The sequence below is a fragment of the Cydia splendana genome, chromosome 7 (genome assembly GCF_910591565.1).
Source record: "Cydia splendana chromosome 7, ilCydSple1.2, whole genome shotgun sequence".
Taxonomy (NCBI): domain Eukaryota; kingdom Metazoa; phylum Arthropoda; class Insecta; order Lepidoptera; family Tortricidae; genus Cydia; species Cydia splendana.
Window position 1 is genome coordinate 1,607,077 of NC_085966.1, and position 25,825 is coordinate 1,632,901.

At 36.4% G+C, this 25,825-nt stretch overlaps 1 protein-coding gene and 2 long non-coding RNA genes across 3 annotated transcripts in view; 1 reads left to right on the forward strand and 2 right to left on the reverse strand.

Annotated features, from left to right (window-relative positions):
- The window catches only part of LOC134792043 (uncharacterized), a 314,893-nt gene that overhangs the window by 194,404 nt on the left and 94,664 nt on the right, over positions 1–25,825 (reverse strand). The window lies entirely within an intron of this gene.
- Positions 340–25,825, forward strand: part of LOC134792006 (tubulin alpha-1A chain) — a 34,842-nt gene continuing 9,356 nt past the window's right edge. The window contains exons 1-2 of the mRNA XM_063763118.1: positions 340–421; positions 21,020–21,242. Of these exons, the coding sequence (XP_063619188.1) occupies positions 419–421; positions 21,020–21,242 (226 nt within the window). The 5' untranslated portion in view covers positions 340–418. The remainder of the gene's footprint in view (positions 422–21,019; positions 21,243–25,825) is intronic.
- On the reverse strand, positions 15,721–16,141 carry LOC134792046 (uncharacterized). The gene is made up of 2 exons (XR_010144380.1): positions 16,009–16,141; positions 15,721–15,976 (listed from the first exon to the last, which is right to left on the reverse strand). It is a non-coding gene; the product is annotated as an uncharacterized LOC134792046 (long non-coding RNA).

Consider the following 25,825-nt stretch of genomic DNA (forward strand, 5'->3'; position numbering starts at 1 on the left):
ATTGTTCTAAAAACTAGTGCGTGGGCGGCCCAGGGCGCCTAGACTGACAGGTCTTTGCCCGGCCTGGCAACACAGGACATTTTTACTGAGTTTAATGTAAAAAAAATAATAACAAAAAAAGCGTATTTGAGATATCGGTTGGACTACTTGGACTTGACCTCCCCAATCTTCCATCAATCAATAAATGCAAATAAAGTTCGACAAGAGCTAGGTTTGACAGGAAACCAAAGATCATCAACAATCAGATCCAGATTTCCTAGTTGTCTGGAACACGGAATACCTAGGTCCGCGGCGTTTATAAGGGCGGTGCGGCGCGCAGCGCGCACAGTTCGGCCCGGTGCGCTGCATAGCGAGCTCGCCCCGCCACATACCGTTCGCTCTTCCGTCTTTCGTAGCACTACCACTTTACCCGGACAACATGGTAAGTGCACATCTTACTTATTTATTGGGTCAAACAAATCGCTGTTAACTATTGCCTACAGGAGAGAAAACTAGTGTGTTCGCGCGAACAGTACATTTTTCTCTCCTGTGGGCAATAGTTAACAGCTTGTGGGCATGTAAGCAATGATTTTATCATAGTTCTCTAAATAAAAGGAGGACCTTTTCACGTGGATAAGGGTTAAATAAGAAAATTAACCTTTATAGCCCTTAACTCTTGTGTATGTCTACAGGAAAGACATAACACAGTGATCTGTTTGACCCATTATACAAATTAGTAACCACACAGTATTACTAAGGTAAACGTACTGGTGCTCGACGCGGTCCCAGTACATGTCATCTTGAAACTTAAGTCATTGTCAATAGAGGTGACAGCAAGGTGTCATCTATTGGGCATTAGCATGTCGAGCACTAGTACGTTTACCTTACAAAGACACTTCAAACTAGGTACAAAACAAATGAAAATACAAAGATACGGAAAGACAATACAAATAAGTAGGTAGGTACATAAGTAAAAACAAAATTAAAATTAAACACTCGCACACACACTTATATTAAATATCTAAAAAAATGCCCTTTTCGTAACCTACGTCTTCGGGGGTGCGAAAAATGTATGGAAAATTGATGAGACTTTTTCTCATAATGGGACATTTCTATTTAAAGTTGTACCAAAATTTTTTGTGTTAGAATTGGGATTTTTTTATATTATTTCTACTCAGAATCACGAGCTTTTGCCATTTTTACGGAGAAAAAAAGAGTCCTCATAATTTTTGGTCCGTTTGGTTACGGTTTTCAATACAACCTTCTATGACCGTAACAAAACGGACAAAAAAATTTTTTGGAGCAAATTGGAGGTACAACTATAAAGAGAAATGCCCAATGAGCAAACTTTATTGGTATCCTATTTAGAGATTAGACCGTCGTACTAGTTTTTAAACAAATTAAAAAACTTGTATTGTCTCCTTTAAAAAATATAGGATAGACAAAATAAAATTAGACATGTTTTCATTGTTTTTCTTTTTTTTGGTTGAGTCAACCCTTTTAAGGTTTGGGAGTCTGCCCTTGCAAATATAGTCTAGTTTCCGTAAGATTTATGGCACTGGCCCTTTATTAAAAACTGTAACAGTTCAATATTAGAACTACAATTTTGCTTTAGCCTTCTTAATTTATGACCCATTTGGGGTAGCCCTCCGATGTTCTGAGAAATAATGCAAAGTAGTCTTAAGGCGGGATTCGACCACTGTGCGGCACAAGCATATTCAGTACAAAAATGCTTGTGCCGCACAGTACGGAATCCCGCCTTTAGGCATTTGACTTTGCGAGTGCAGAAATGTAAGCTCTTTCTAGTTTCTAGGTACCTAAAATGAATCGAAAGGACCTACAATAAAATTATCGATGCATCGAACAGGCAATAATGGATTCCAAAAAGTAAACACCATTGAAATGCGACCTGTGTTGTTGGATAATCATTAATAGTTAATGTTCACCAGTGGCAAGTCACGATCACGATGCTGAGTTCGTTTACCGATGGCGAATATAATGAATAGGCAGAACAGGCCCCTATGACTTAGGTATAGACAATCCACAGGTCTAGAATGACGCTTAAGCATCAAGATAAAAGTTAAAGTGTGCAAAAAGAAAGTGATCACTTTGATGAGGCTTGAGAGGCAGACTACATCTTACATGAAAAAAAAACCGTAACTTTTGAGCTTCATAGTGGCTCAACGAATGTCAAAACATGTAAAGATCATTTAAAGAATGTGATCACTGATCAGATAAAGAAGAGAAAAAGATCATACAAAAAAAAGACTCACTATAGATTATTAAAGTTGGCCTGATTCTGAACCTTATCTATTGCAATAAGATATGAGTGCGTAGCCAACGTGCCAATCGTTAACGCTCCGTGGAGTAGCGTAGTCATCTCTCTACCACTTTTCCATATTTAATTAGTGCAGCAGTGACAGTTCCGCTTCGTTCGCTACGGAGCATTAACGATTGGCATGTTGGCTACGCAGCCAGGTCACTTAACTTTTTGTTACTACACTTTGTATAATTAGTGTATGTCATTTTTATCTGGACACTCCAGGACACAGGAGCCACCTGTCACCCTTATCACTAGGAGCGGTATTGCAACATTGTTTTATCAAACGTCCCTGTTTGTCGGAACAACCTATAAGTTGTTGTATGGTGGACAAAAAACAGCGTGACGTCACTGAAACAAAGTATCAAAATAACAAATTGTAAATTTATATGTAAAGTAACAAAATAAAAAAAAAACCGGGCAAGTGCGAGTCGGACTCGCGCACGAAGGGTTCCGTACTATAATGAAAAAAAAAACGGTAAAAAAAAGAAAAAAAAAACGGTCACCCATCCAAGTACTGACCACGCCCGACGTTGCTTAACTTTGGTCAAAAATCACGTTTGTTGTATGGGAGCCCCATTTAAATCTTTATTTTATTCTGTTTTTAGTATTTGTTGTTATAGCGGCAACAGAAATACATCATCTGTGAAAATTTCAACTGTCTAGCTATCACGGTTCGTGAGATACAGCCTGGTGACAGACAGACGGACGGACGGACGGACAGCGAAGTCTTAGTAATAGGGTCCCGTTTTACCTTTTGGGTACGGAACCCTAAAAATAAGTAACAATGTAAAACCTAAGAACTAAAATAATTAAATAAAAATCTCATCTCGTCTGCGAAGTACCTACATAAAGCAAAGTGATCATTTCTATACAAGTTTCGATTGACGTTTTCTATTAAAGGATTATCATTTGCATTGGCTCTTTGGGCCTAATTTTATACACCTCCATACAAATTATGCAAAATCTTCTAAAACAAAGCACAAGTTTCAACTTTGCAGAATTTTCATCGCATAGCACTTTTTTTGCACAATTCATAAAGTATATTCATACTACGGTGGAAAATCTTAGGCCGAATATTAGTCTGCAGTGTGCAATTGTGCATGGAGGCATTAAAAGTACTATCTACTTACAATTAGTCAGTTACCATTATTAAACTAACTAACTTACGAATACGTATATTCTGCAAAACGGTCATAAATACGAGTATACCATTAAACCAACCTCTTTGTCTAACCCACGCACCTTTCATCAAAAGACCTGCCCCCTATTTTCAACTAATCCATTATAACTAGGCCCCTTTAATAATAATAACTTTTAGAAATCGGGGGTTAGGCTGGTTGGTGTTTTATGAATCTTAGATCCATCCCTGCGATCTGCCGATAGCATAATGTACGGACAATATAGAGTGGGCGAGATGAATCACGAATAATTACTGATGAAAGCTAAAATACAGGCTTCGAGGATCTACCTAGGCCCTAGGATTAAAAGACAAGCAGAACGCCATTACAAAGAGTGCATGGGAGGTAATCAAACATCTTATTAGGTGTGATCTTACTTGTGAAATTCTTGAATTTCGTGATGCACACTTATTGATGTCTTATTTCCTTGCTGTTGTTGTCTGTACATGTTCGTACATGTTTTGTGAACGTCACGAATAAATATATCTTTTATCTTTATCTTTAAATGAACATAAAAAATTGTTGAAAAAATATTACGACACTCTTGAAAAATACAAGTTTTATAAAAGTACTATTTTGGGCCTTATTGAACGCTAGCAGGGTATTAAGGCCCGTAAAATCCATGTAAGTACCCTGAACATTTGACAGTTTTAACAGATTTTAATTGTTATTAACTTCGAAACATTTAATTTCGAAATTTTCCTTTTAATTGACCGACGGTGCCCTCTACATTCTATACTGTCCAAAATGCCCTTGAAACTTAATAATAACCCATAAATTACCGCCCCACCTTACAAATTACGTTACATTATTAAACAATATCACCACAAAAATACGAGCTATATCTTGACAAATGTGTTATGTTATGGTAATAACATAAATTCGGAAATTGTTTCAGTGACCGCACCCGCCGCGTGACTATCGACTTGTATAATTTTATTGCTGAAGCGGGGGTGAACGAACTGAACACAGGCGTTAAGGTGGCTAGTTTTTTTAGAAGATGGCTGAATACAATGACAGTGTTACCAAGTTGGCAGCTTAGGTGCTTTTAGCGTGCTTAAAGCACCCAAGTTTGCCAATTGGCAACTTTTTGCCATACATTTCAGCACGAAAAAATCGTTTAAATTTTTAAGACCAATTCGCCTTAAAAATCTAATTAAAAATCAGAGTTAGTGTGACAAATTATACCTACTTAAATGTCATAGTTCTATGGCAAAATATGTTTATAAATTAAAGAAACAACTCAGACCAATCCAAAAAGAACATTGATATTTAAACTTCATTAAGTAATTATTGAAATTGTGGATGTACTCCAACTATTACAGTATAGTAAGACTTTATAATTAATAGTTGGGTGGTTTTGATGTACCATGACTAAATCAACATTTTCTAAATGTCTAAAAAAATTATGTCACGTTTTATCAGAAAAAGTAGTTAACCAAATCTAAAACATGGACTTCTGAGTAATCCACGATGTGAGTCACAGTTAGGCGAAGTGTGTCTGTTTATATAATTTAAACGAAACGAAACGAATGGCTATCAAGAGCCGACTGAAAAAGGAAAGGCTCAAGTTGCAGTCTTGCACATGCAGCTGCACTAATTAGAGATCGTAGATGGCATTATGGATAGAGTCTGTTCGGAAAGAGAAGAGTCGTGAAATGTATTGGGCTCCATACATTCCACGACTCTTCTCTTTCCGCACAGACTCTACATAAGGTAAACGTACTAGTGCTCGACATGCTAATGCCCAATAGATGACACCTTGCTGTCATGACATGTACTGGGACCGCGTCGAGCACCAATACGTTTACCTTATCTTTAGCTTAAATATTTATGTTGAAATTAGATGAAAAAGTGTATGTGTTACACATTCTTGATCTTGACTGGACAAATACCTCTGAAATAATATGTTGAACAAGAATTTAATTTTTATAACGATTTAATTAAAGGGCTCTACAAAATAGGATAGGTACCAACTCGTATTTTATTTTTGAAAAATGACTTTGTTTTTAAGACATCATGAACCGCAACTCTGCCACATGGCATTTATTACGTCTTACTTCACGCTCGCTGGACGCAACCATTACTGTTTCGCGAAATCTCGTCTTTAAATTAATGCAATTATTTGGCAGTTTTAATTACGATTAACCGTTCTCACCATGACGTGTCTAATTATTTCAAGCAAATTACTCAAACCCGTTAAATGTTTAGGTAAACTTTTACTATGGGACCAACCCCGAAAACGCGGAAAAAAATTGGATGTTTCATACATTTTGCTGGTCTGATGTTCAAATTTCCTATGAGAGTCAATTTTTTTTTCGCGATTTCGGGGTTGGTCCCATAGTAAAAGTTGCTTAGTATGACCGAAACATTAACGGGTTTGAGTAATTGCTTTTCGTTCAGTTACATACTGTATTTGTGGCTTTCCATCACAAAATCATGTGCCATAAGGACCTTTCTATCAGAATTTCTGTTGGAATCTCAGATAAAAAGGATCTTATTGCACTTGAAGCATAAGGACCCTTCTGTGATGGAAAGCCACATTTTTTGTCCTGTAACATGAAGCTCCGGTGAGTCACGCAGGGTGATGTCACCCGACCCTCCCTGTCTGTCCCCGATATGCCATGATTGTATAATGAATGCTTACATGTCAATTTCGTTTACTGCTGTGCAAAAACTATGTCACCAACATGCTATAATTTTCCAGTATAAAGGCAGTTTCACTGAAAAACCACAAGGTGGAGTTCAAGGCAATTTCAACGAATAATTAATTAGTTTAATTAGACTTTATTAATTAATTTTATAAACACCAACGTAAATCTACTCCTATCATTTTAAAATATTTTAATAATTAGGTAAGTACTTACCTACCTCAATATGTACTAACCTATAAATAAATTTTTATTCAGCAAATAACGTAGTTATTGGAACGAGTATATATACAATCCTAAAAACATAACTTAAAAGTATCTAAATTAATCAATAAACTATTCAAAAAGACCTCCGCGAGCTGTACCGGGTGCAAAGGTGCCCATCACACTTGCCACGTTATCACGATAGCGACGGTAAGTTACGTAGAAACCTAAAACCCTGTGAATGGACATATATTTTCTCTTGTGCTTATTCAGAAACCGTAACCGAAAGGATACTTATATATAACTTAAATAAAAAAAACACCGGGCAAGTGCGAGTCGGACTCGCGCACGAAGGGTTCCGTACCATAATGCAAAAAAAAAAAAAACGAAAAAAAAGCAAAAAAAAACGGTCACCCATCCAAGTACTGACCACTCCCGACGTTGCTTAACTTTGGTCAAAAATCACGTTTGTTGTTTGGGAGCCCCATTTAAATCTTTATTTTATTCTGTTTTTAGTATTTGTTGTTATAGCGGCAACAGAAATACATCAGCTGTGAAAATTTCAACTGTCTAGCTATCACGGTTCGTGAGATACAGCCTGGTGACAGACGGACGGACGGACGGACGGACGGACGGACGGACAGCGAAGTCTTAGTAATAGGGTCCCGTTTTACCCTTTGGGTACGGAACCCTAAAAAGGTTTAAGAATCGATAATATTTCATTACATTTTGAACTGGTGAGCCATATTAGTTGCAGTGAACTATACTATTATAGTTGGGTGGTTTTACGGTAGGGTAATTCGCCAGTAACTGGCCACCGGCCAATAACTGGCCACCCTAAACTAAAAATGAATTCTATTCACCTATAAACAGAATTCATTTTAGGATAAGGTTTCAATAACTAGCCACCTTATACTAAAATGAATTCTGTTTATAGGTGAATAGAATTTATTATTAGTTTAGGGTGGCCAGTTACTGGCGAATTTACTCTAAATCATTAAAAATCAATGTAAATATTTTCGCAAACGGACGGCCTGTATTGATTTTGATTAATCGATGTAGCTTTCCTTTATTGTTCATTCCATTAGCACCTTCCAAACCGAAATGGATATTTCGATACAATGCAACACTTATTAATATCGCCCCAAATTACTCAGACAAAAACATAATAGAGGCTCCACTTTTTGTATGTAAACGGTATTATTTTTTGCCACTAGCGAGCGTCATCGACACCTATTCGACAGACGTTCTGTTGATTGTTTGATGTTGATTGAGTGACGGCAACATTTTAGAGGCGGTAGCAATGAGCTCAGATAGATAGAGCGATACAAAGATACAAACAAGCTTTACTTGAGTCAGATTTTGCTTACGATTAACGTAATACGACGTAGTATAATGCTGAATGTCAATTTGCATGTGAATAAAGTTTGTTATTTTTTCTGACTGTCAGTAATTAAATTGCACTTTTGAAAACTAATTTTGCAGTTCCATTATATGTAGCCGTGATGTATCAAATCTACACCAGACTTTTTGTAAATTACAACGTTGCACATTGTAATCTGTATTTGACTGAACCGCAAAACTACTTAACATTATTTAGAACTTGATAAAGTATACCCACTTACTAATATTTGCGTCACTGAGAGTTTTTTTTACGACTGCTCTCGCTGTTAATAAGCTATGGTGACCGTGACTCTGACGCTCTGACAAATGTTGCAACATCTTCTTATTTGTTTTATTTTATCATAGACGCTAGAGTTCCGCAATAGAAAACGTTCGCGAATGTTTCCGCTGTAGAATGAAGTAATCAATGTGATGATGCTTTCTATAGAAAACGAAGTCGGGTCACCTTGGCTTGTACCCGGACCGTTCTAGCGTAAGTCATCCTTTACACTTGCAAAATAGTATTCGAAGATTAATGTGGAAGAAAGTAATTTTGTAAAGTTCTCAAAAGATATGAAAGATACCAATCGAAACAGGGGGCATTGCCAAGATGCATTTGCATACGCTCCGTATCGATTCGTTCTGTAGAATCAACGACGCCTTGTCGTTGATGCTTAATTGCTTACAAAAGGCTAGCCAACATGCAATCGTATCGATAACGTTTTGTCTACATGCCGCGCCTATAAAATTTAGTTTTTGTCTATGGTTATCGTTGAAACCGATCGTTTTATGAGTCGCCATGGATGGCTAGTTTCGTTGTATCTATCTCTTCTCTATGTTGGATACCATTTTGTAAATATATGTATACATCTGAGCGCTGGTGGCCTAGCGGTAAGAGCGTGCGACTTTCAATCCGGAGGTTGCGGGTTCAAACCCCGGCTCGTAGCAATGTGTATTTCGGAACTTACTTATTTACGAAATATCATTTGATATTTACCAGTCGATTTTCGGTGAAGGAAAACATCGTGAGGAAACCAGACCAATCCCAACAAGGTTTAATAGTCTCTCCTTTGGGTTGGAAGGTCAGATGGCAGTCACTTTCGTAAAAACTAGTGCCTACGCCAATTCTCGGGATTGCCAAGCGGATCCCAAGCTCCCATGAGCCGTGGCAAAAAGCCGGGATAGCGCGAGGAAGATGATGATCAGTAAAATTGGTACGGAACCTCTTTCCTCTCACCTCTGCGCTGCGGTTAGGTTTTTTTTTGTTTCGTTCTCTGCCGGGGCGCGATCAACGGCCGTTACATGCAATGTTCTAATCAATCGTTGTCTGCTAATTACCGCACTCTTGGCTGTTTGCGGATGTCCACTTGGATTATGGTGGTTATAGAATATATAAATAATTAAATACACCGATAAATAAATACATCAATACATGGAAAACACCTATGAATGATTCAGGAACAAACATACGTGCTCATCGCACAAATACATGTCCTTACCAGGATTTGAACCCGCGACCATTGGCTTCATAGGCAGGGTCACTAATGTCACTATCATCCACTAGGCCAGACAGGTCGCCAAAATCAATCAGTATTCACTATTTTTCTAGTTTGGACCTGAAAAATAATACCGCAGTTACAGACCTACGTACAAAATAAAGTAGAAATAATTCATGGACAATTATGGCAAGCTAGTTTATGTAACCCAGTAACCTAACACCTAAGCCTAGGGGTTTCGGAAACGGAAGTAGCCGTCAGACGGAAACACTAGGGCTTACAAGCCGGAAGGCCTAGATTGCTTAGGGTGCCTTTAATTACGAATATATTACCACGTTAATTCAATTCTAGGTTAGCTATTTGATTCGAGATACGTCTATTTTCGAAGTTTTTTTTTTGATATAGAAGGCAAACGAGCATACGATTAAATCAATTGCCTGATAGTAAGATATTACCGTCATCAATGGACACTTGCAACAACAAAGGTGTTCTAAGTGCGTTGCCGGCCTTTAAGATGGGAGTACGCTCTTTTCTTGGTGGTTTGAAGGTTGTATCGGTTCGAAAATACTATGGGCGAAAGTTCATTCCACAGTTTAGCTGCACGAGGCAGGAAGTTTCTGGAGAAACGCACAGTTGAAGACTGCCAACCATCCAAGTGGTTGAAGATGGAAATGTTGAATGAACAGTTTTTACATACCTAATCGATTTTATCAGAACTAGGTAAAAGTGTAGAGTTCGTTGTCCTTTTGCTTCAGTAAATTTTTAAATACCAGCAATAAATACATCACAGCAAAAACCTTGTCACATTTTGACGCTACTTTGTTATTAAAATTACCGAAAATGGATTCACCTAAATTACAAATAAGAAACTTGCAGTTGTGCCAGAAACTATTTCAGATATTTTATAAACATATTGAGCCTATCCGTCCAAAAAAGGAGCCAATTCCCGATTAAGTGAAGGCAATAAAGTGCAAACAATAGTTGACTACTTAAGAAATAAGCATTACGCAGTGGGACTATTGTTAGATATGTCCAAAGCATATGACAGAGTGTCACACCCCATACTGTTACAAAAATTAAACGCAATAGGCATACGCGGTAAAGCGCTAGATTGGATGAAGTCATATCTCACGTCACGACAACAATATGTAGAAATAGAACACCTTGAAAACCAAACCAGAACATTACGCAATATCCAATCCAATATACGATATATCGAGAACTCAATCCCACAAGGAAGTGTCATAGGGTGCATCCTATTCCTCATTTACATAAATGACCTTCCAAAATCCACTGAACACAAAGTTGTTATGTTTGCCGATGACATATCGATCTTATTCCAATGCCCAGATAACAATAGCAGCAGTTCCTACATACAACAAACTTTTAACTCAATAACTCATTGGCTCAACGATCACAACCTCATAATAAATAATGATAAATCAAAATTAATCCAATTCAGACCACGACAAAAGCAACCGCTAAACCTCAACACTGTAATAAACAACCTAAATATTGAAGAAGTACCCGACTGCACCTTATTGGGCCTTACACTGGACAGCCATTTGACATGGAAAAAACATGTAGAAAAAATTAAAAATAAACTTGCCCGATTTGTGTATGCACTTAGCGTATTGAAGTGTAGCACTACCTTAGAGTGTGCGCTGGCGGCGTATCACTCGCAAGCAGTCGCATGGCTACGCTACGGGCTTCTTTTGTGGGGCCACAGCACCGACATTCAAAACGTTTTCATCATGCAGAAAAAATGTATCAGGATCCTAGTAAATATACATCCACCCCACAGCTGTAGACCACACTTCAAAAATCTTAACTTACTGACCCTCCCCTCTCTGTACATTTTGGAAGTAGCTACATTTGTCCGAAAAAACTTACATTTATTCCAATTTTGTCAAAACCCTCGACGTCAACACTACATAGAACTCCCGGAGCCTAAACTAGAAATATACAAAAACGGACCATACTACAGAGCCATAAATGTTTATAATAAAATCCCCACATATTTAAAAACAGACTCAAACTTCATAAACCGCCTTAAAACTATGCTGATGGATAAATGTTACTACTCAATAGCCGAATTTATGGAGGATGATACTATGTAAATAAATAAATAGTAACTTGTACATATAATATAAATATAATTGTATTATATTATAACATATTTTATATTAATACAAACAGTAATAAGTACTTAAAACGTAATGTAGTAGTCCTTGTTTATAGGTAATAAGATTCAAGTATTCGTTAGAAGAGGCTGTTACAACTTAAAAGTGCAATTTAGAAAATGTATAAGTATTATAATATCGAAACCTAAGTATAAGTCAGTAGTAATAATAACCAAAACTGTGAAATTGTGAACCATAAATTTTTGCTACACCCTTTCTAGGGTCCATGTATATAACATCTGTACTATGGTATGCAAATAAAGATCTCTCTCTCTCTCTCTTAAAATGCCAATTACAAAACGACATCGGTTTAAATTAAACAAGTCCAAATCGTCCATCTATTTCAATTAACAAAGACAGGTCAGTACAATAAGATCGGTTTCCAATAAATAGCCCCAATAAAGTTTGTACTATAATTGTTCTCCGAAGATGGGAAGATGGGAGTAACTACCTGTAGTTAGCGTGGGTGTCGAATTGGCTACAACTTTTGTTTACGACATAAGATAAATAAAGTCTAAGAAAAAAACGTGCCTCGGACGGCCAAGAAAAAGTCATTCTCGAATAGATGGCGCCATTACCTTTGGCCTATTCTCAGCTAGATGGCGTTAACGACACCGCTTGGTATTTAACAGTTTTAACACATATCAGTGAAGGAACATGGGTCAGTATGGAACAATAAAAATTAAGAATCATTTATCTGTAAACATATTTTGATTATTTTATACATTTTCAATTTTATTTTAAGTTTTAATCGTGTGTCGACAGATGGCAGTAAATGTACCGTGACTACAAAATTGACAATGACAGGACCCCTCTATACTATCTATTCTTTTTGCGACAATGTTCAGTTTCTCCAGTCAGAACAAAGACTAACTGCCCGATTCGAACTTTAAGATACATCGATTAATAGATCTAGAAACGATTTGGATTAGATGTGTCAGTGTCAAAAGTGACGTTTTTGTTTGAAGAAGCGTCACATTTGACACTGACATATCTATTAAGTAATCAACGTATTTTAAAGTTCGAATCGGGCCGTAAAGCGCGAAACCACACCAGAGGGCCTACCTATGTTACCTACCTAGGGCCGCTCTATCGCTACCTAGAGAGGCAGAATAACGAAATTTCGATTTTCGTTTTTCCGCGGTAGGCACAACTGCAGATCGCCTAGGTAGACCATGCTGTCTGATCCATATATTTATTTTATAAATTGAGCAATTTACACCTGAATCAAAATCAACTCAGAGGTGGCTTTGACGCTACAGTGGAACACATTAAGGATACAAATATTGGTAGTCCACATACCTAGAGTCGGACCACCCTAAGTTTTCATTCCAAGTTACCGTGGTCCGAATCTACCTATAGCGTGATCCTGATCAATGATCATATGGTAACTGTTACTTTTCGCTTGCAGTAGGTAATCTAATAAAATTATATCACATCACATGCCTTCATTTCAAAGTCGAACTACTTAAAAAACTTTGTAACCAATCTTAGAACTCCCACGACATTAAACTTAAACTTCCAATTACTGTCACAATTGGCAGAAAACAAATGGAAGCCATTTTGCCATCTTAAGCCAAAAGGACGTATGTTACTACAAAATATCATAAAAATTAAGACTTCTCGGACTAGGAAGAAGAGATTATGGCTAACAGCTGCCGTTCCACTCGAGAGACCGGAGACAATGCTGTCTGATGGATGACCTAATGATGCGTTTCGGGATTAGTCGGCGATCAATCGACATAAATCTTGCCTTTTTAGGGTTCCGTACCCAAAGGGTAAAACGGGACCCTATTACTAAGACTCCGCTGTCCGTCCGTCCGTCCGTCTGTCACCAGGCTGTATCTCACGAACCGTGATAGCTAGACAGTTGAAATTTTCACAGATGATGTATTTCTGTTGCCGCTATAACAACAAATACTAAAAACAGAATAAAATAAAGATTTAAGTGGGGCTCCCATACAAGAAATGTGATTTTTGACCGAAGTTAAGCAACGTCGGGCGGGGTCAGTACTTGGATGGGTGACCGTTTTTTTTCCGTTTTTTGCATTATGGTACAGAACCCTTCGTGCGCGAGTCTGACTCGCACTTGCCCGGTTTTAGGAGTTTGATTACAATATAGTTTAGCCCTGAGGATTCTGGCTTATATTAGTCACATATTTAACAAACTTGTACCACATAGGTACTGTCTTTGCGTTTTCGCACTAAAGACCGGATAATGAGAGAAAGGCGACCGTCAAATAACATTAGATATAGACAGCTCTTTGGTATAGAGCTATAGAATCTATGTTTTTTAAGCTGGACAATGTTTGGAAGCAAGTTGACGGTATCCTATGAAGGTGTACAAACGGCGGAAGGTGTGCTTGGCCCGACACACACTTTTTGTACAGGAGTAGGAGTTGAAAAGCTTGAATAAGACCGTTTAGGGGCATATATGTCCAAGTGTCAGAAAGGCTAGGTGTCATAATGGCCATCGTCAATTAGTCCGAATGTAACAATGGCCTGGTGACAAACTCCCTTTTATTCATGTCATGTACAATATATTCGACACGAGGTAGGTAATAAAAGCAAAGGATTCCCGAGGTTTAAGGCTTAAGGTTAAAGGCTTCTAAACGATTCAGGTACACAATAATACAAAAGCCAATTCCAAAATCAGTCATTACCCACCATAAATCACTGATTGTTCTATCCATGTGATTGTTACCGATCGCTACTGAATATTGCCTTCCGATCTAAGTATTCAGGCTCTTGCTTACCATACACATTGGTTCATATGGATTTCGAGCTTAAAGCATCGTGATAAAGTCTAATTTGGGTTAAAATTGGTTTACGAGTACGACTATGTGGAAGCCACACATACGTGATATCGAATTTTAAACCTTACACTATTTAAGATACAGTTGCATTAGGAATCTCATAGGGGTATGACTTTGCAAGAGTTAATCCATACGCACGGTGCTACTGAAAATGCATTGAATTTTAAGCCTTATCTCTTCACGTTACAATCAAGTTTGTAGTCACATTAGTGTACGACTTTGTGAAACATATATAACTACATATTTTCAGTTAGAGTAGTTGATAAATGAACGTTCATTTACGGAGCCGTGCCATGCCGTATCGCCCTCCGATTTTTCAGTTTCGTGCTCAATATCGTGGCTTAGTTGGCTAATAACGATCTTATAAATGATAAATCTGTTTTTATTTTATAGAAAGCCTATAAATTTAACTACATTTTTACAAAATGGAACTACGTTAAATGGAGACGATCTCTCTGAAGTGAAGCTAAAATACAACTAACTTCGTCTTTTATCGTTCTTTTAATAATTACCTGAGTGAGATAGATAGATATAGTTTGTCAAAGGACTGTCTCATTTTCATCATAGACAGAGAGAATCATATTATTTTTGTCTAACACTAGTACTAGCACCCAAAAGAAAAGGATGAGTATAGTTTTCCTGGTTCTTACTGACTGACAAATTGGAAATGACCAACTATAGACTTTAAGCTAAAGCCGCGATCAGCAACCTTTTTTTATTTAATACAAAGCCTGTAAATTTAACATTTTTTTTTACAAAATGGAACTAACTTTAATGGAGACGATCTCTCGGAAGTGAAGCTAAATACAACTAGCTCCATCTTTTATCACTCTTTTAATAATCAAGTGAAATAGATAGACTAATATTAGGTACAATATAGTCTAGAGAATGCAATAATTGTTTCAACATTTTAACCACTATACCTTTCATGGGCACATTTTCAAGAATTACCTGCATATTTTGAAGGCAGTTTCGGCAGTTTGGTAGACGATCTGGGCTTCCACTAGATATCGGAATTGCCATGAAAATGTACTACTTAAACTTATTTACATTTTCACAAAAAAAGGATACGACGATCGCTCACATAATGACCCAAATAATATTGTAGATATTATCTTTCCATTTACATGCTAGCACGAAAACATAAAAAAAATCTTATCCAGGGTTAGTTAATACGATCACGAAAACAATGGGAATACGAAGGAAGGTCTATGGTAGGTATATATAGACAAACAGGGATGGCGTGACGGATAAGCATTTAGCAAATGCTAAAAGTGTGCAGGAAACTGTGTTTTATTGAGAAAGTTGACGAATAAAAAAAAAGCTGCCAAGCGCGAGTCGGATTCGCCCATGAAGGGTTCCGTAGCAGCAAGTAACATAATAAAATCGCGGTTTACGATTTATGACGTATTAATAAAAACGACTTACTAGATCTCGTTCAAACCAATTTTCGGTGGAAGTTTGCATGGTAATGTACCTACCTACATCAAATATTTTTTTTAGTTAAATTTATCATTCTCTTATTTTAGAAGTTACGGGGGGGGGGGACACATTTTACCACTTTGGAAGTGTCTGTGTGTCGCGCAAACTATTCAGTTTAGAAAAAAATTATATTAGAAACCTCAATATCCTTTTTGAACACCTATCCATAGATAGCCCATGCACACGTATGGGTTTGATGAAAAAAAAATGTTTGAGTTTCAGTTCTAAGTATGCTGAACCCCCAAAATGTATTGTTTTTTTTTCTATTTTTGTGTGAAAATCTTAATGCGGTTCACAGTATACATCTAAGTACTTATATACCATGTTTCAACAGTATAATTCTTATAGTTTCGGAAAAAAAGTGGCTGTGACATACGGACGGACAGACAGACAGACAGACATGACGAATCCATAAGGGTTCCGTTTTTTGCCATTTGGCTACGGAACCCTAAAAACTACTTAAACGGCCAAACAAAAAGTTAGTTTACTTAATTAATTATGAGCATACCAACATATGTATTTCAATTTAAGTGTTACAAGCAGAATTTAGATTTGCTTATGCTTGGTAAAGCTGATTTCTGTTTTTTTTTTATAATCAGACTAACCTAACCTAACCTACCCATGTGGATTATGTAGTTTAGATAGAGATAGCAGATTATTTAGAACCCTTCTTTATAAATTAATATGCCCAAGTTCCTAAATAGATAGGGTAGACCGAGGCGAATCGGGTCATTTTTTGTTTGACGGTCAATAAATACAATTTTTAAGGTGATACTGTTTTTATTAATATTCAGTTGGATAAATTCGTTATTTATGAACAGAATCCAAGGTTCAGACATAAAATCAAACTTAAATATGATTTATGAAAAATAAAATACAAAACCTCTTAAAAAATCCGATTCGCCCCATTTTAAGGGGTAAAACGGATAAAAAAAAACTCTGTCATAAAATCTTAATTAATAATGGTTAACAATGTTAATCATATGATTGAGAATCACAAAGGTCAAATAATTGACATCAACTAGACTATCATTGGTATCTTTAATGTTGCATTTGAGCATTATTTTTATTCCTCCTTTCTAGTTCAATTTTTTATCACGCCACCTACAGAAAGCGCAACATAATATCACTCCTATATGCTACTGTAGCTGCTGCGCACTACTACTATATATTTTAACAATAAATCCAAAACATGCTAATGGCCATTTAGCAACAAAATCGAATAACTTAAATGAAAATAAACAAAAATTGTAAACTTTTGCAAACCAAAACATGAAAAATCACACATATCCGATTCACCCCATATGCGAAAATTAGTTGTTGGTAACAAAAGACTCTACGTAGGGAAAGCGGTTTCGTTAAAAGCTTATTAGCAGCTGTAGTCATATTTTCTCCCGACCATTCCCCCTGATACCTCTTCTTTTTATACGTACGCACCATCTAAAACATGCGAACATAAAATAAGCCAAAAAAAACGTCCGAAAACGTTGTTTTATAATGTGATCCTAATCGCCCCCAATCAGATGATCCGAATAACCCCATATCATATGTTTGAATTATTTTCGCGTAACGGAAATATACCTTTAAATACAATAAAAACAAAATCAAATCAGGAAACATTATGCGCCATTAACAATATAAGTAACAACAATTACAAACCTTTAGCCTTTTGCGTTTACTTTTATCACGGACTGTATTTGCACATTTTTAACATCGGCGGTAAAATCACAATACACCTGTACGAGCGACTCATCGGGAAGTGTCACCGTGACCGATGCGTGAGTCTTTTCCAATGGCAGTAACTGTGGCGACATGCGTTAGGAACAGAGCGAACGCGGGACGCAGATTGACTGGCTGTAACTAACCGCGATCTTTCAAATTTTACAGAAATGCTTATTTTGCTCCGATTTCCCCAGTGATCCGAATCGCCTCGGTCTACCCTATTACAATATAACAACACCAGCTACCTATCCATCTTACTGCCTAATCTACAATACCTATAGGCGGTCCGTGCTCACTCGTGCGTATCGAAAACTATTAAGACATAAACTACATACGTACAGGATTAAATCACGGCTTATTAGTTATTATAGTTAAAATTTTTTGAACTGATCTTGTTCACTTACCTGTACTAACAATGGCATTGTTCTATTACAATCCTATTATCTGCTTTTGTTCTTGTAGGCGCCAACCAATTTACTTACAAAATAAGTTAGAAGTACAATGCATGTATATTGAATTCTAAACCTTATTTCTTGTTGAATGGGGTTAAAATGGTCTAAAAAGATAATATCATATTCAATCTTTTGGAAAGTCACATGCACCTTAGCCACGACAGGGACGTATTCGGTGTTAAATAAAATACGTAGAAAGATAAAAATGTTTATTTATTATACATATTAGTTAACAAAAATAATCACATTTAATCAAAATTAAGGCCACGAAAGAAATCTTGCTAAAAATTGTAAAAAGCAAGACATTCAAAAAAAGTTATCACGTGGATGAAAAAGCTAAAGAAAGGGGTTGCGAAGTGTTAAGATTACCCCCTTACTACTGTACACTAAATCCCATAGAGTTGATGTGGAGTGACGTGAAAGCAAATATAAGAAAGAAAAATACAGAACCGAAATTTAGTGAAGGGGTATTAAATCTTATCCGAAATGTGATAAACGCGACAAACTCCCATTGGAGGAATTGTTGTAGGCATGTTGTCAATTTAGAAAAAAAAATGAAACGCAATTATAGTCACCCTCCATTAATTATAAACGTGACTGAAGAGTCTGATGAAACCGAATCCGAATGATAAACAGATATTTAGATTATATATTAGAGATTATATATTATTTTTATAAGAATATGTAGATTTTGCATGTGATTTTTTTATAGGTACACATACACATAACATCTCATTATTTATACTATTTTGTGGTTCTAGTCGCATGTTAAATATTTTGTAGTACTTATTAAGATTATAGGCATATTTTTGTATAAGAATCTGTTGATTTTGGATACATGAGATTATTTTTTATATATACACTTATGTAACTTTTTTTGGCTATAGTAGTATGTAAAACATTTTGCAGATTGTAGATTTACATATATTTGTATAAGAATTTGTTGATTTTGCTTATATTTGATTATTTTTGTTAACTAATATGTATAATAATTATACTTTTTTTATCTTTCTGCATATTTTATTTAATATGTATATCACGTATGTAAAATATTTTATAGTTTTAAGATTATAGGCATGTTTTTATATAAGAATCTGTTGGTTTTGGATACATGGGATTATTTTTTTATATATACACTTATGTATCTTTTTTTGGCTCTAGTAGTATGTAAAATATTTTGCAGATTGAAGATTGATATATATTTGTATAAGAACTTGTTGATTTTGATTAAATGTGATTATTTTTGTTAACTAATATGTATAATAAATAAACATTTTTATCTTTCTACGTATTTTATTTAACACCGAATACGTCCCTGTCGTGGCTAAGGTGCATGTGACTTTCCAAAAGATTGAATATGATATTATCTTTTTAGACCATTTTAACCCCATTCAACAAGAAATAAGGTTTAGAATTCAATATACATGCATTGTACTTCTAACTTATTTTGTAAGTAAATTGGTTGGCGCCTACAAGAACAAAAGCAGATAATAGGATTGTAATAGAACAATGCCATTGTTAGTACAGGTAAGTGAACAAGATCAGTTCAAAAAATTTTAACTATACCATCATTACTATTTATTACATTCATCTTATTTATGAAAGATATTAGAGTTACAAAGTAGCTATCTGACTGCAGTAACATGCCCGAAATTACTACGAAACTTTGCTAGTAGAAGTTCCTGATTTAATCAAAGTTTGAAGGCTAGGTTCATCAGTTATTTGCTTAGCACACGATTTACTAATGTCTAGAGTAACTTTAGTTTGGCTTGCTTGTAGTTACCTACATGCGCTATACATATACAATATTGGCCAACATGTATTAGGTCTCTATAGGTAGAAAGGGTCCATATATGTTTACTTGTATTTTGATACTCCCAAAAACTACATAGGAAATGTCTTGCAACTATAAATTCTCCTTTTATTCTGAACATTCTTTCTGTGTATGGCCCTAATAGAAAATTATTTATAAAAAGTGTGGAGAACATTCCGTCTTAATTTCCATAATTACCCTATCATTTGTCAAGTCTACCTTAACAAAAGTTTTGGTTTGTAATAAATGAGGTCACGGGGTGAATTTGTGTTAATTGTGGCATAGTTCAACCATTTACACCCTAGTTTCTAAGGGCGGAATTAATGAACGTTGAACTTGTCAGGCCTTTGTAACGTGGTGACACTTTGAAGCATATGAAATGCAACATTCCTGCTTTTAAAATGCGAAATAACTTGTTATTTATTAGGTACTTTAATTATTTCCTGACTCACTGCAATTAATGACAAAAATTAAGTTGAAATATTTCAAAACCACACAGCTTTTCAACACGCCAGTGCTTGAAAGCTAATTACAACAATATTTCAAGGCAATTTCTCCGCTATTCACAACTAATCAGGTTTTAACACTCGACCGATGACTTGCTACTATTTCAGTCTGAAAGCGAAATAGTGAGTCACCCGGAAAACATTAACTGTCTTTTGAATTTTTTACCTTTTGCTTGGTTCTACTGTGGTAAAATACGTTTTAAAATCGTTAAAGGATCGTTTAGTTGGATTAATTAAACTGAAACTAATCTTTCTACAGGGTACAGGCCCTTATTAATAGGTATTCTTCTTCGTGATTGTTCTCAACAAATTCCTTAGACATAGGTATTTGTAGAAATGACAGTGAGTAGATTATGATGGCACAAAACCTCTGCTATAACAGAAAAAGTCAAGAAAATCTACAGACAGGCTATTAGAGTTACATCAAGAAAAGTCTGCATCAGCGATTTTGATAGCCTACCCAGTGCAAGTGTTTATTCATACGTCATAATTTCATAGATGTTTGACGTTTAGAATAACACTTGCACTGCGTGGGCTATCAAAATCGCTGCAGACTTTTCTTGGTCTAACTCTAACTGTGTAAACAAAAGTGATAGTCAATTGTTTAGTTATGCCATATAAACACGCAGAAAAATAAACGTTGTAAAGTTGTGTGTATTGTTCCAGAAAATTTCTGGCTCCGATTTCCGAAGTCATTTTGGGTTATTTTATATGTTTTATATTATTAATCTTTGTACCTATAGTAAAGGCAAATTACAACCTATATCTCTAGTCTACAGTTATTCTCGCATCAGCATTTTAGTAATAATAACATAACCCCTTTCCTTCCAGAGGGAATGCATCTCAGTCCACATCGGCCAAGCCGGCGTGCAGATCGGCAACGCCTGCTGGGAGCTCTACTGCCTCGAGCATGGCATCCAGCCCGACGGTCAGATGCCGTCTGACAAGACCCTGGGGGGTGGAGATGACTCGTTTAACACCTTCTTCAGTGAAACCGGTGCTGGCAAGCATGTGCCGAGGGCTGTGTTTGTGGACTTGGAACCAACTGTTGTCGGTAAGTTTTTATTGTCCTACAGCTGAGCAAAGACCCTTACTTCTCTAGGTGCTGAGCAAGATCCCGTGTCAATCCTGACATATAGAATGCATTTACTTCATCCGTTAATTTCACGATCTGCTTTACTTTGGCCGGTAGGTACCTATTAAGTTTTTGTTTTCTCCTACAAAGGCAATTCAATTCTCTAAGTATGTGCTGAATAAGATCCGCATCAATGCCGTTATATTTAAAACACATCTACTTCGTAGATCTGCCTGCCAAGACAATAACAAACTGTAGACAAACTACCTACTTTGGCTTATCATTAGAAATGGAGATTTTTCAAGCACGAACGAGGCAACGCTAGTGACTTCCTTCCGATATGTAGTTTATCGGTACCTATCTTATAATTTTCAAGAATAAACTAAATATCGGAAGGAATTAAGTCACTGGCATTGCCTCGTTCGTGCTAGAAAAATATTCCAAGCGGCAGATCTACATATTTATGCTATTTCGTCGCCCGAATCTTTCTTTCTCTAACCATCTTGGAGACAGCTCTTGACTTTGCCTGGCCTGTCATAATGCATCCAGTAGACATTCGGCTCGATTCGGAAAATTAATTAGATTTCTACTAGACTTCAACAAGTTACGATATGGATAATTTAAAGATATTTGTAAGATAGATATGTCAAATTTGACGTTTCCGCGATTCTGGAGGTCCTCTTGAACGATTTCGACAAGTTATGACTTAGATATCCAAGTCACATCTAGTCGATATCTAATGTAGATCTAGTTGATCTCTAAATCGGCTCTAGATCTTGTTGCTCGCAATCGCGGTATAAAAATGGTATGAAATACATGGGTAAGTCGAGTCCCCTTATTTACAAAAAAAATGAAAATTGGCACACAACCTTTACGAATTGATGCCACTAGTTTTCCATGGGAAAATAACTCATAACAGCTTGACATAATGCTAGAAAACCGGACAAGTGCGAGTCGGACTCGTCCACCGAGGGTTCCGTACTTTTTAGTATTTGTTGTTATAGCGGCACCAGAAATACATCATCTGTGAAAATTTCAACTGCCTAGCTATCACGGTTCATGAGATACAGGCTGGTAACAAACAGGCAGACGGACGGACGGACAGACGGAGCGGAGTCTTAGTAATAGGGTCCCGTTTTTACTTATTAACCTTTGGGTACGGAACCCTAAGAAAAGAAAATTTACATACAACCTTTACGAATTGATACCACTAGTTTTCCACGGGAAAATAACTCATGTAACTATTTTAGAAATCTGATCGCCACGCATGGCCACATGTAACACATGAACGAGTTGCCTTTGGCCATAAACATGTCTCTCGTATTCAAAGTAAGTAGTTTTTTCTGGAAAAAAGGTGTTGGTTTAACGTCTTGATAATTTTCTTACGGTCCTGATGGTAATGAAAGAAGAAAAAGTAACATTCTTGTTTACATCGTAAACTTAGAAACATTATTGAATATCTTTATGTATGAATTGTGGCGCATGTTGATGTTTTTACTCGATGAAAGGAGAATAGTCTTTTTTAGTAGATAAGAAGCTTCGAGCAACACGGAAGGGAGGCGGCATTCGCACTATTTCCCCTCTGCCTAGGTACAAGATCAACTAATCTAGCGCGGGTAATAAAACTAGTTGCGCTCGGATTTTCTCTCACTAGACCGAGTCCAGACGCGCGCGTGAACACAGCAGCAGAAAAAATGCCTAATTGCTCGTTTTTTGTTGTAAAAAGAGGTCGGGGACATCAAATTTACAAAAAGAAGGTGTTACATTTTACATGTTATATTTTTTTTACATATCATACGTTTAATTACATTTAAACACAATTATTATATTTTAGTCTCATGTAATTGTTGGATTTATCTGCTGCTAACTGCGGATCGGTCGAGCGACAAATCCGACTTTTCATCTCTCAGAAAACAATAAAATTCTTCGACGAAAATGTGTTAGTGTGCGTGTTGTGACACTTGTCACTCGTCCGTACACAAAAAGAGATCGACGTTTGCAACTTTTGCAAGATTTGTCTTTGACGTGTGTCATTTTCTATGTATTTGTGTCGTCATTACAGATTGGATTTTGTATGTAAGTGTGTGAGAAGTGCGACTGTGTGCACCTTTCCCCCCGCAAATAATGGCAGAAAGATTTGTATATACGGTAAGATATCGCTTGGGCCCCTCCCTTCCGACGTGTCGGAAGCCGGTGTTGCTCGAAGATAAGAAGTATTCGTTAGAAAGCAAGACGTAGCCGGGCAGAGTTGTGCCGTTCTCGAGAACGTTCTCCGTTCTGTATGGGGAATGTTCTCACTCGAGAATATTTCCCATAGTAAACGGAGAACATTCTCGAGAACGACACAAGTATATAGCAGAGGGCGAAGACGAAAATCGTACATCGACAAACGCCAAACGAAAAAAAAAATAAGTACCTAAGTACTTAAGTATCGGGACGACAGCAAGATGCTACGAAAAGTCACATGACTATTTCCATACATTACTGGCGTTTTCTATCAAGATTATTCAAGATATATTTAGTCATCTTGAGGGGCGATATACTTAAGTCTAGTCTAGATCCATAATTTTTATACCACTGGTAAAGTCCTATTTACACACGCAGAAAAAAAAGTTGTCCATTTTGTTCCCCAATGGAATCTTAAATATTCGTGGCTGTGATTTATTGGTTACATACTCGTATTCTTTTAGTTAGACGAACTCTACGGTACTCCAATATTTTAAAGTTTTTCGTTCGATAGAAGAAAAAAGTGTATTCTAAAGATGAGATTTTGATACGTTATTAGACCCTCGCATCTCCAAATAATATTGTTCAACCCAGTAACAGATGATCGATGATCATTTCCGACCAAAACATATCACTACTTAATCTCGTTATAGACCTCTTTATAATCTCAAGTGTTCCGATACCATCTGCATACTTATATACCACTCACCAGTTTAATGCAAAAAAACAAGCACGATTTTGTACAATATACTCAACACAGCCAACTGATTTTTTGTAAACCATATTACAAGGGGATAAGGTTTATTATTGGGCAGTTAAATGTTGCTGTTTGTGGGTAATTTTATAACACGACTGTAATGGAAGATGAATGTTTGGTACCGTTATAATTTACAATGATTCAGCTACCGACAGCACCAACTTAACATTCACAGTTCGGTTACCTAAAGTTTTATAAATAGAGGCTTACTTAGGTACTTGTATAAATTAGTGCTACTTACTTAATATCATAATTGTATGCTTTATGACCAGTTGACCACAATAAAAGTATTCTAGATTTACTATGACGTTTAGGGCGTTTCTCAGAGATGACCTTCGGTGCCTGACTTCGGTGCCAAATTTTTTTTTAACTTATTTGATATGCGACTTTATTTCCTAAAATCTAGCCTTAATATAAAAAATATTGGTAGTGGAGGCCTCCATTAGAACCTTATAGTTTTTAAGATATTTGAGATTTAAAAAACACCGAAATCATGTGCAGGCACTGAAATCAATTGGCGTCACCGAATTCAATAATGCATACACAAAAATCACATTTCAATTTTATATCTCAATCATGTTACATTTTAATCATATTTTTCATTCTTATTTGATTATAAGCGATGTAATAAGGCTAATGATCTCGAAAGCTTACATAAATTTAATAGATATAGACTTAAGATTTTAAAATAACCTAATTACGGCTTGTAAAACAACATCTCTAGAAGATATCCCACACTATTTGACTGTCCTCTCATATAATAGGGTGGTGGGCGATGTATGGTCCTGGAACGAGTTTCAGACATGTCGACCACAAATTCGCACATTAGTGCCATAAAGGAGAAGATGTTTGTTTCACACAATCCGACCGCACACGCATCAAAAAGAAACTTATGTTACCTACACTCGATAAACAAGAAACTTTTGAGTGGTGTTCAATGCTCAAAAAATATTTAATGCACTTATAAAGCAATGTGATGCAATACGGAAAACAAGTATTTTTGAATAACAGAGTTTTAAAGCGTGAACTCCATCAATTTAAAACTATTTGAAGTGGTCGACTAATGCTTGAAGATCTAATAACCTGTTAATTATTTGAGGGTGCTGGAGATCTCCAGCATTCTGAAACACTTGAGCTAATTTGTAACTCCTATATTTAGACATAAAGACATAAGACATTGAGGATTGTTAAAACATTTGCTATGTTCAATTTGTGTCTATGGCTATCCTTTAGAAATATCGATCAGTAAGGTACGCTCAGTGCCTTTGAAGCGATCTCGACATTAGAAGGCCACTTTATTTTTAATCCCTTGTTCTGAACATCCCGTCCCTTGGGTGCACCTTGCATAATACTTACATACACAAGTTATTGTAAAAGAATTGGGATCTGCATTCATTTAACATGGCTGACACGTTTAAAGTTATCGAGGTGTAGGGCCTCAGGTGATACAGAGGACAATTAACATAATTTACTTCATTGGTTTGAAGAGAACATCAAGACAGAGAAAGAAACATTGGGTCTACAAGTTTCAACACGCGTCTGGTTTAAAAAACTACTCATAGTAAACTAGTGATTTTTG